Source organism: Babylonia areolata, chromosome 3, assembly GCF_041734735.1.
Source record: "Babylonia areolata isolate BAREFJ2019XMU chromosome 3, ASM4173473v1, whole genome shotgun sequence".
Classification (NCBI taxonomy): Eukaryota; Metazoa; Mollusca; class Gastropoda; order Neogastropoda; family Buccinidae; genus Babylonia; species Babylonia areolata.
In genome coordinates, this window is record NC_134878.1 from 30,092,811 (window position 1) to 30,105,310 (window position 12,500).

The window sequence follows — 12,500 nt, forward strand, 5'->3', positions numbered from 1 at the left end:
CACGCACACACACGCACACTGACATCTGCAAATGCAGGCAGCAAGGACACAAACATGCACGCATGCGCAGACTGACGTGCATACAAACATTTACACACGCACGCGGGGCAAGCACGCAAACACACCGACGTACTCGTAGGCTTGTGCTCACGTTTCTCACAAAGTGCTAAGGCACACACACACACACACACACACACACACACACACACACACACACACACACACACACACACACACACACACACACACGCGCGCGCGCGCGCACGCACGCACGCATACACACGCACGATAATACGAACGCTCGCTGCGCGTACACATACACATACACAGTAAACAAGCTATTTTTTGTCATATATATATATATATATATATATATATGTGTGTGTGTGTGTGTGTGTGTGTGAAAAGTATGAAAAGTGTATTTTAAAAAAATGACAAATTCCCACACACGAACAATTAAGTACAAAATGTATGGAGTAGTCGAAATCAGATCAGAGACTTGAAACAAACACACACACAAAAATAGGTAAATAGATAAATAAATAAATAACAATAACGCTACCACACTTACACACTCCTCCCATCTCACTACAACCCCTACGTTCCTAACCTCTCATCCCCCACCACCACCACCACCCCCACCTCCACCAAGCCTCTCCCTTCTTCTTCTTCTTCTGCGTTCGCGGGCTGCAACTCCCACGTTCACTCGTATGCACACGAGTGGGCTTTTACGTGTATGACCGTTTTTACCCCGCCATGTAGGCAGCCATACTCAGTTTTCGGGGGTGTGCATGCTGGGTATGTTCTTGTTTCCATAACCCACCGAACGCTGACATGGATTACAGGATCTTTAACGTGCGTATTTGATCTTCTGCTTGCATATACACACGAAGGGGGTTCAGGCACTAGCAGGTCTGCACATATGTTGACCTGGGAGATCGTAAAAATCTCCACCCTTTACCCACCAGGCGCCATCACCGTGATTCGAACCCGGGACCCTCAGATTGACAGTCCAACGCTTTAACCACTTGGCTATTGCGCCCGTCAGCCTCTCCCTCAAACCCTTGCCCCCCCCCCCCCCATCATACTATCCCACCCACCCACCCACCCAGCCAACCGTCTGTGCGACAGGTTGTTGGCAAACGAGTATGAAATATGACGTCTGGAAATATCTGACAACACTGTTGGCTCTGACCTGCTGTCAGCCAGACACACTTATGCTACCGCCTGTTGCTTGCTCCCCCCCTCCCCACCCCTACCCCTCCCCCCACAACACACACACACACACACACACACACCTCCCCTCCAGTCGTTGGCATCAGTCCAGTATTATACCGTATTTCTGTCTTGTTTTTGTTTTTTGTTCTTCTTCTTTTTCTGTTCTTCGCAGCCTGTTGCACGTGCCGGCACAGTACTGTTCTGTACTGTACTGCTTCGCCTGCAGCACTGACGCGCACAATGCAGGCAGCCGTTATACGTGTGCCTGCATGGTGGAGATGTTTGGGTGTGGGTCTGGGTGTGGGTCTGGGGTCGGTGTGCATTGATTGATTGACTGACCGATTTATCCATCGTGTCGCCAGATGGCGGGTTGAGTGTCCTCTGGCTCTTAACCCCCCCCCCTCCGGCCCCCCCACGCCTCCCCCCGTCCCCCCCCACATCCGATGAAAAACAGAAACAGAAACAGAACAAACAAACAAAAAAACACCCACAAAACGGAACTGTGTTTTGAGATTGTGTGTGTGTGTGTGTGTGTGTCAGTGTGTGTGTGTGTGTGTGTGTTTGTGTGTGTCAGTGTGTGTGTGTGTGTATGTGTATGTGTGTGTGTTAGTGTGAGTGGGGGATGTGTGTTGTGCACTCAAAACAACTTAACCTCCCAACTTGTTTAAGGTGACTTTAACACAGTAAGAAAATAAATTTGGTTGTTTGTTTATTTTGGGTTTGTTGTTGTTGTTGTTTTTGTTTTGTTTTCGTTTTCCCGACAGGAAAGCAACATGCTGAAATACATATTCGATGGGTTATGGAAACAAAAACACGGCATTCACGCCCCCGCTCCCCCGCCCCCACCGGCCCCCACACGAAAAACAAAAACCAAAACGGAATATGACTGCCAAAATGGAGGGGATAAAAACGGTCATACACGTAAAAGCCCGCTCATGTATTCGAGTGAACGTGGGAGTTGCTGCCCACAAACGTTAAAAAAAAAAAAGAAAAAAAGAAACGGATTATTTGACTGGTGCATGTTTATGGCGATATTTTCTTTATGATCATGTTACACGTGGCTGTCCACAGGTCCCACAGTGTTGACGTTCAGCGGGTACGAGTGGGTGACGTACCGGGTGTATGACGGCGAGAGTAACCGGCCCTTCTCGGACCACAACACGGTGGCCTTGGAGTTCAAGGTGAGTGGAGTTGGGATGCACGAGGAGGGGGGGGCCGGGGGGTGGGGGGTGGCGGTGGTGGTGAGGGGGCAGTGTCATCGTTATGGTCGATGCCTGGTGGTGTGGGGGTGGGGGTGGGGACCGTTTTTCTTATTTATTTCATTTTGCAGCTACTCAGTCTTGATTCCTGAAGATGTTATGGCATCCAGATTGTTTCTCTGTCTCTCTCTGTCTGCCTCTCTCTCTCTCTCTCTCTCTCAATGTTCAGAGGCTTAGAACCACGTTCGGTTTTGCATCCTTAACACACACACCCCCTTCCCCGCCGCCGCCCCCCCCCCGTCCCCCACTCGTCTTTGAACAAACGCTGCCATCGAGCAGAGAGAGAGAGAAGAACAAATCTTTCACACACAGTTCATTTTCCTACCGAGTACAAAAGTTGGATTTGTCGTGACTGAAAAGGCTTTGATATCGTTAACAGATACGGGAGGGGGGGTGGGGGGGGGGGTGGGAGGGGGGGGGGGGCTACGTGTTAGTTGACACAGTACTGTCTAGAGAGAATGGAGCAGTGAATCAGTGTAAAGAGGAAATGGTGCAGCCCTGAACAGGCTTTGATGGGAGGGGAAGGGAAACTTTTAGTGACATCGTTGAAAGAGACGGGGGCGTTCGAGTTGACACGTACTTGAGGGGAGCGATGTGGGGGCAATAGTATAAAAAAAAATCAATGTAAAGATTATAATGGTGGTACAGCCGTGATGGGAGGTTACTTGTAAGTGACATCGTTGAAAGAGATAGGGTCGTTTCAGTTGACACGTACTGTCTCGAGAGAAGTGGTATGCAGCAATAGTAAATCATTGCAAAAGATTATGAATGGTACAGCTGTGGACAGGCTTTTGATGGGGGGGGGGGAGGGGGGGGGGGGGGGGGAGGGGACTGACGTGGTTGAAAGAGATGATGGGGGCGTGGAAGTTGACACAAACTTTCATCTTATGAGTTAGTTACTAGCAGGTATGGGCCAGTGAATTTAAGGTTGGGTTAAAGATCGAATGGTACATTTCTAAAGGGTTTACAGCAGCCCTGTTCACATTTTGTGGAAGAGTCTTTCTGCAGTGTCGTTCACATTATTCTGGAGTACGTCGTGATGCCGTTGAATGTGTTGAATCCGTCACATCATGTGTAGTTGCGGGTTCATCTTTGCTGGCGCACCTGTTCTTGTGACCGAAAGATATTTCTGTACAAGTCATGGTAAAAAAATGTGTTGAACACTGACACACACACACACACACACACACACACACACACACACACACATATATATATATATATATATATATATATATATATATATATATATATGATTACCTACACCCCCACACACATTTACTCCTACGACTCCCCATCGCCCCCGTCTCACACACACACACACACACACACACACACACACAGAGAAATAACGCACGTGCGACATTTACGCACATGCACAAACCGATTTTTAAAAAAAAGAAATCGACAATGTGAATGTTAAAATAAAAAGACAAAAGATGAGAGAGAGAGACAGACAGACAGACAGACAGAGAGAGAAAGAGGGGGGCGGGGCTGGATGAATAACGAGTTCATTGCCTGACTAGTACAGCTGAACATAAAGCGATCAAGTTGCAGAACTCTTGCTGTGTGCTGTGGTATTGTGTTTGCCAATACGCGCAACGGTGATCACATCGCCACGTGACTGAGGCGGATAGTATGTGTGTGTGTGTGTGTGGTGTGTGTGTGTGTGTGTGTGTGTGTGTGTGTGTGTGTGTGTGTGTGTGTGTGTGTGTGTGTGTGTGTGTTCTCGTTGTGTGTGTGTGTGTGTGTGTGGTGTGTGTTTGTGGTGTGTGTATGTGTGTGTGTGGTGTATGTGTGTGTGTGTGTGTGTGTGTGTGTGTGTGTGTGTGTGTGTGTGTGTTTTCTGTCTGTATGTACATATATGTATGTATGTATGTGAATGTGTCTGTCCTTTGATAAACACTTTCACAGGCATTGTCATCTTCAACATCTGCATCGTTGTCTATGTTTGTGTGTGTGCTGTTTGTGTATGTCTGTCTGTCTGTGTTTCTCTGTGTCTCTGTGTGTCTGTGTGCGCGTGTCTGTCCTTTAATAAACACTTCGACAGGCATTGCTGTCTTCAACATCTGCGTAGTTGTCAGTGTGTGTGTGTGTGTGTGTGTGTGTGTTGTTTCTGTGTGTGTGTGTGTTTCTGTGTGTGTGTGTGTGTGTGTGTGTGTGTCTATAATTTGCACTTCCACAGGCATTGCTACCGTCAACATCTGCATCATATTCTCTCTCTGTCTGTCTGTCTGTCTGTCTGTCTGTCTGTCTCTCTCTCTCTCTCTCTCTCTCTCTCTCTCTCTCTCTCTCTCTCAGGGTACAAGGTACAAAACGTTTAGTACAAATGATTCAGTCTGTCCTTTGCGTAATGAACCTCAAGAAAATGAGGTACATTTTGTCCTCTATTGCCCGGCACTAAGAACTATTCGTGAAACGTTTATCAAAAAACCAAAATACCCTATCTGTTTAAATTAAGTCTGTTAATGTCGTCAAGGAATAGTAAGGACGTTCGTGATTTTTTCTTTGTTTTTGTGTAAGGCTTTTAAACGTAGAGGAATCGCTACTTCGTGAAATAAACATGATTATGTTTTGTTATCTGTATTTATGCTTATGTTGTTTCAGGCCTGTATGTGAATAAACCGTTCCGTTCCGTTCTCCCTCTCTCTGTCTCTCTGTATGTGTGTGTCTGTGTTTGTATCTGTGTAACGCATCAACTGTTGCTCGCCCTTGCACAGCGCCAGGGCGACAGACGTATCGATCTACACCAAACTCGCTGCGGAGTGTCGCTGATAACATCATTGCATCCCTTCTCTCTCTCTCTCTCTCCTTCGCCGCCCCACATGCCAGCCTGCTGTCTGTGCGGCTGGTACAGCACGAACGAATACAGCTTACACAACACGAAAGATTACAGGCTTATACATCACGACAAAATGCAGCCAAATCAACGGATGGAATACAGCCGATACAACACGACAGAACGTTAGCTTGATACATAGAACGCAGCTAATAACTAGTTACGCGACAGAGCGCAGCTTATACAGAATGACAGAATGCAGTGATACAACACGACGGAATGCAGTGATACAACACAGCAGAATAAAGTGATACAACACAGCAGAACGCAGTGATACAACACAATAGAATGCAGCGGATACATCATGACAGAATGCAGCTGATACAACACATCAGAATGCAGCTGGTACAAGACAGATTGCAGTGATACAATACAATATAATGCAGCTGATACAACACGACAGAATGCAGCTGATACAACATGACAGAATGCAGTTGATACAACACGACAGAATGTAGCTGACACATAGAACGCATCTAATAACTACACGACAGAATGCAGCTTATACAAAATGACAGAATGCAGTGATACAACACGACAGAATGCAGTGATACAACACAGCAGAATAAAGTGATACAACACAGCAGAACGCAATGGTACAACACAACAGAATGCAGTGATACAACACAACAGCATGCAGTGATACAACACGACAGAATGCAGCTGATACAACATGACAGAATGCAAGGATACAACACATCAGAATGCAGCTGATACGACATGACAGAATGCAATGATACAATACATCAGAACGCAGTTGATACGACAGGACAGAATGCAACGATACAACATGACAGAATGCCAGCTGATACAACACGACAGAATGCAGTGGCACAACATGACAGAATGCAGTGATACAACACGGCAGATTGCAGTGATACAACAAGGCAGATAGCAGTGATACTACAAGGCAGAATGCAGTGATACAACACGGCAGAATGCAGTGATACAATGTGATACAACACGACAGAATGCAGCTTATGCAACACAACAGCCCAACACAGCGCATGCAGCACCAAACAACATGACACCAGCAATGTAATACAGCACAAATGGGTTGTGGTTTTTTGTTTGTTTGTTTCAAAACGAGCAAAATGCCTCGAACACAGAATTTGTTTCTTGGAAAAGTGACAACAGTTGTCAGAGGTGTACAGTTCTGTTGGATCCATTTGGAAATTCAAGTGGCTGCCGAGTTATTCAGCCATGAAGGATGCCTGTGTTTTAGAGAAACATATTTTTACTTAGAGATGAGAGGTGAAAAGAGTCTAAGGTCCCGTATTTTTTTACGGCCATAAATTTTGAAAAATGTCCCATAGTTTTTTTGTTTCTTTGTTTTTTTGTTGGTTTTTTTGTTTTTTGTGTTTTTTTTGTATCAGCTATGGAGACAGTCACTTCAAAAACACTGTGTCTACGGCATCCTCTTTTCAAATAATAATCTATAGAAGCATTGCATACAATATTTGATTATTGATTAATTTTCTGTCCTCATCCCGCTTCCTGCATCACCCCCCCTCTCACTCACACTCTTCCAGTATTATGGTTTTCTTTCTCCAGTCACTGACACCCACCCTCTCCATTTTACATTTTGTACTCTTATCTTTTCCACATTCTGTTCTCTGTGTGTGTGTGTGTGTGTGTGTGTGTGTGTGTGTCTCTTTTCCTTCCTCAATCCCCCCCTCACCCCCCTCCCCACTCCACCTCAACCGCCTCCCTTTTCAGTTGAATATTTCTTCCCCTGACGTTGATTTTTCACAAATGATTTCTGATTAATGATGATAATAATAATCATCACCATTATGGCAGAAAAAAAATGATACAAATAATAATTATAATTTTATTTTATTTTCAGTCTGATATCATCATCTTAGATGAACAGACTATAGATGAATAAACGAACTTAGGAAGGCAGGGCCCAGTCCCTCTTCTTACGCCGCTTTTGATAATCCCCCCCCCCCCCCCATCTAGCCCCCCGCCCCCCAACCGAAGTCAGGTTCCCATTCACACCTAGGTGTAGTAGTGGGGGGGAAATCGGAGTAAAGTGCCTTTTTTAAGGACACAACACCATGCCGAAACGGGGCCTGGAGCCGTGATCCCTGCATGGTAACCACTGCATCACCAAGTCCAACGCTAAAAACTGATTCTGCCACAATTTCCCCCTCACGCCCCCCCCCCCCCCCCCACCACCCCCTCCGCCGCCCACCCCACCCCAGCCTCCCCCGTTCCAGAGAAACATGTCACTGCTTACAGATGACTTGAGAAAGGTTTCAAAGTGTTAACAGGAAGTGGTCTCGGTTTGTTCGTCCGTTTGCTACATTGTAAACCTTTTTGTTTTACCTGTGTGTGCTGCACCTGAATTGGGTGGCTTAATAAGCAGCATTGGCTTGAAATTGTTCCCACTGTACATGGAGAGAGTTATACGCCGCTCTTTTATTGTTTATTAATCGTTTACTCCACCTCCCCCCAGCCTCATTATTCTTAGATTTTGTGCAACTCCATACTTTTCGCAGGATATTACAAAATATTCAACATATCTGCTGTCAATACCATGATTTTGCGCTTGCGCTTGCGCACACACGCACGCACACACACACACACACACACACACACACACACACACACACACACACACACACACACACACCGCGTTCCCGAGACACACAGGCTATGGAGAGAACTAAGCATGTCATCCGGAATGTATAAAGACGAACGAAATGAATGTAATCTGTGTAACTGAATGAATAAACGAGGTCGTTTGTGTTGTCGACCTGGACCACGGAAGAGCCTAGTGTGGTCGTAACCCGCTACTAACTGTGTGTAGCATGGAACGACGGGCGCAATAGCCGAGTGGTTTAAGCGTTTGTACTTATCTATCTGAGGGTCCCGGGTTCGAATCACGGTGACGGCGCCTGTTGGGTAAAGGGTGGAGATTTTTTCCGATCTCCCAGGTCAGCACAATTATGTGCAGACCTGCTAGTGCCTGAACCCCCTTCCGATGTGAATACCCACGCAGAAGATGAAATACGCACGTTAAAGATCCTGTAACCTATGTCAGTGTTCGGTGGGTTATGGAGACACGAAAATACCCAGCATGCATGAACGACGACAGAGTCATCGGCAAGTCGATGTTGGTCGTGTAACGGAAAGAAGAAGAAGAAGAGGACCAATGGCGTAGTTCGGTCAGCGTAGGCATTAATAGTCACGTGGAACTGTGTGTGTGTGTGTGTGTGTGTGTGTGTGCCATGGAAGCTGCGATACGTAGCCTAGAAATGAGTGTGTGGAGGAGGGGGGGTAGAGGAGGTGCAGGGTAATGTGTGTGTGTGTGTGTGTGTGTGTGTGTGTAGGGGCTCATGTACGTTTATGTGTATTTGACTGTGCTTTCATATCTGTGAAACTGCATGTTTGGTGCATATCTGTTAAGCATATGCCGTGGGAGTATGTGTGAATGTGTGCTTATTCATCATCATTGTTGTCTTTTTTATTTATATATTTTATTTTTATTATCATTATTATTGTCACTACTTTTTTTTAATGAAATTATTATTTATTTATTTATGTATGTACGCTTATAGTTGACTTCGTCAAGTTTTTGCGTCTTATACATATTATTATTAATAGTAGTAGTTCTCTTTTTTTTTAATGTATTTATCTATTATTTATTCACCCTTTTTTTTCTCTTTTTTTTTTCTCAAGGCCTGACGAAGCGCGTTGGGTTACGCTGCTGGTCAGGCATCTGCTCGGCAGATGTGGTGTAGCGTATATGGATTTGTCCGAACGCAGTGACGCCTCCTTGAGCTACTGAGAAGAAGAAGAAGGAACTGTCAAAAAGTTAGAAGCAAGCAATGCAACTGGCACCAGGCCACCAAGCAGGCTGTGTCGTCATGATACACAGTGTACAATCATGGGGTGGCACGTGTATACTGCATTTTTTTTTTTTTATTATTATTATTATTATTTTTTTGTCCTTTGTTGAAGGCTCCCGGCGTTTTGGAGCATTATAACATCGCCCACACTGACACACCATGAAATCTGGAAGTAGAAAAGTTTACAAACATAACGCATATCGTTTCCAAGCGCGTGTAACTTGAGCACGCGCGCGCGCGCACTTGTGCAACCCCCTACCCCCATTTCTCTGTCCCAGTTTGTCTGTCAGTGTGTGTCTCTGTCTCTCTCACTGTGTGTGTGTCTGTGTCTCTCTGTCTGTGTCTCTCTCTCTCTGTGTCTCTGTCTCTCTGTCTCTGTCTCTCTCTGTCTGTGTCTGTCTGTCTGTCTCTCCCTCTGTCTGTCTGTCTTTTATATTGTCGGTTTACACACTGACAGTCGCGGCTGACGACTGTAGGAGGATGGAAAACGAGTCAGAGAATCTGTGTTCAGTTGTACTCGTTCTTCAGCTGAAGTCAAGGAAGGACGAACTCGGAAACCAAACTTTCATAACACACACACATACACGCACACACACGCACGTACGCACGTACGCACACATACACACGCACGCACGCGCGCACACACACACACACATCACTGAACGTTTGAGAACAAGGTAAGAGGACATGTCCATTAACTGCATTTGGGTAATCATTCCTGGAGCTGAATTTAGGATGCTGAAGTGGGACGGAATGAACTCCACTTTTAGCATCCTTAATTCTTGAACTGGATTTAGGGATGCTAAAGAGCGATTATACCTATTGCAATGTTCGCTTTCTGTTGTTTGTTCATTCTGCTTCGTTGTCCACCACTCTAGTCAGGAGACCCTGGACTTTACTGCGTTAACTCCCTTCGGCGGTGGTCAGTGGTCCACTAATTAGGCGGCCAAAGACGCAGCCTACTAATATAACTCTCGCACTGAAGTGAGCGATGGCCCAGTGGTTATTCATTCGTCCGATTGGAAAGCTGGGCGAGTGATTGTAACGGACTGGACTGGCAAAAATCTGTCGAAAATTCGCTCTGATTGTACACCCGAGGTAACACAGTATCCTTTACTGGGTAATGATGTTGTTTTTTTTCCCCAGCATCCAAAATTGTTGAACCTGTTGGTTACATTTCCATGGTTAGTGAGGCGAAAAACGGAGAGAGAAAGAGAGAGAGACACAGAGAGAGACAGAGAGAGAGAGAGAGAGAGAGATGGTGGCACGTGGTGCAGTTACTTACGATGGTAAAAGAGGACATTAAGAGTGACTAAGTACGGCCGGACTGGGAAAAATCTGTAGAAACTTCACTTTTGATTGTGCTCTATCTATCTATCTGTCTGTCTACGCCTGTGGTCCCATCTTGGACACAGGCCGTCAACGAGAGCTCTCCAGGCACCTCGGGTCCTGGGCCAGTTGGTGTTTCAGTTCTCCAGCTGGAGATCCATCTCCCCACACCCCACCCCTTACCCCAACCCCCAACCCCCCCTCCCCGCCACCCCCCCCCCCCCCCCCCACCCCCTCAAGTCCAGATTGTCGTTGTGAACTCTCAGTTGGCGTTTCTGTAGACGTTGTTTGGTTTTCCGGTGAAGGGGTTGCTAGCCCCCTCGCCCAGCCTGCCTTTCTTTCTCAGCCGCCGGGCTAAGGTTATAGGACCTGACCGTCCACGGCGGAGTTTTTGAGTGTGCTCCCGAGGTAATAATTAAGTGCTGTGTGTGTGTGTGTGTGTGTGTGTTGTGCAGACGGAGGAGCCGTCAGGCATCTTGATGTACGCGGTGGGGGGGTCGCCCTACCACAACCACATCACCGCTGCCCTCCGGAACGGCCTGCTGCACGTGTCTCTGGCCTTTGGTCAGCAGGACCTGGACTTTCCCCTGGGCCGTGGGCTGAACGACAACAGGCACGTGTGTATATGATGGTCGCATCTGCAGGACCGGGGAGGAGGCAGCTAGCTGCTTGTCCCGACTGTCTGGGCTAGGGTTTGAATATAATGGAGAGAGAGAGAGGGGGGGGCGAGGGGGGAGAGAATGATTATGTGTGTGTGTGTGAGAGAGAGGGGGGGGGGAGGGAGACTGATTATGTGTGTGTGTGAGAGAGAGAGAGATGTTTGGAGAGAGAGAGAGATTATGTGTGTGTGCGTGTGTGTGTGTGTGTGTGAGGGAGGGAGAGAGTGATTATGTGTGTGTGTGTGTGAGAGAGAGAGAGAGGGAGAGAGAGTGATTGTGTGTGTGTGTGTGTGTGTGTGTGTGTGATTATGTGTGCATGTGTGTGAGAGAGGGAGAGAGTGGTTATGTGTGTGTATGAGAGGGAGAGAGAGTGTGTGATTGTGTGTGTGTGTGTGTGTTTGAGAGAGAGAGAGAGAGTGGTGTGTGTGTGAGAAAGAGAAAGAGAGAGAGAGGAGTTAAGCACTTTGGGCCCACGTGGTAAGGAGGTAGAGCATTACAAACGCCCTTTATTTCCTTCTTCTTGTTGTCATTATTAGTGTTATGATGGTGATTATTATTATCATCATCATCATTAGTAGTATGGATTCTTTTCCTTTTTGGTCAGAGACCAAAGTCGAACAGATTTACAGAGTCATTGGCGCAGTAGGCCATCTACGTGGGTAGAGGTGACTGACAGTTGCTGTTAGGCACTATGTTAAGCACCATAATTTGATTTGATTTGAGGCGCTGATCGTTCATTTCATGTATCATTCAGAGACTTCAGTCACGCACACGTACAGTTATTTATGATGATGATGATGATTGTTTTTCATTATTGGTATATCACGGACTAACATTAAGCTTACAGTTGGGCCAACAGCAAAGTGAGAGCTGTATGATCAGTGATTTCTCCACTGTAATGGGAAGTCATTTACAGCTCAGTCTTTTGTGAAGGGCTATGACTCTCAAACTAGGAGACAACATTGCACTGGCTCTTAGTGCTGCAGCCTTTGGGGAGGGGGGTCTGGGAGGGGGTGGGGGGGGCGTTAGTCAGCCTTTGGGAACCATCCCAACGCCAGCTGTCCTCAATCCACCTTGGCCAGAGAGAATGGGGATGTAATGTTGGCAAGAAACTCTCCACTGTAATCAAATTCTAGCCCAGATATTCAGGACAGCAGATGCCTCTAGTAGTAGTAGTAGTAGTAGTAGTAGTAGTGGTGGTGGTAAACTATTGTTATCTATTATTATTACTGTTCTATTCTTCTTCTTCTTGTAAGTACGTACACACATGATAATGTACCAATTGTTCTTTTCCTTGCTTTACTTTTAATAGACTATTCCAGTTACTATTCTCATT

General features: G+C 46.3%; 1 protein-coding gene across 4 annotated transcripts in view; it reads left to right on the forward strand.

Moving 5' to 3' along the window:
- LOC143279931 (axotactin-like) overlaps window positions 1–12,500 on the forward strand; it is a 178,652-nt gene that overhangs the window by 104,904 nt on the left and 61,248 nt on the right. For all 4 annotated transcript variants that reach the window (XM_076584272.1, XM_076584276.1, XM_076584275.1 and 1 more), the window contains exons 5-6: window positions 2,290–2,399; window positions 10,961–11,118. In XM_076584272.1, the coding sequence (XP_076440387.1) occupies window positions 2,290–2,399; window positions 10,961–11,118 (268 nt within the window). The remainder of the gene's footprint in view (window positions 1–2,289; window positions 2,400–10,960; window positions 11,119–12,500) is intronic.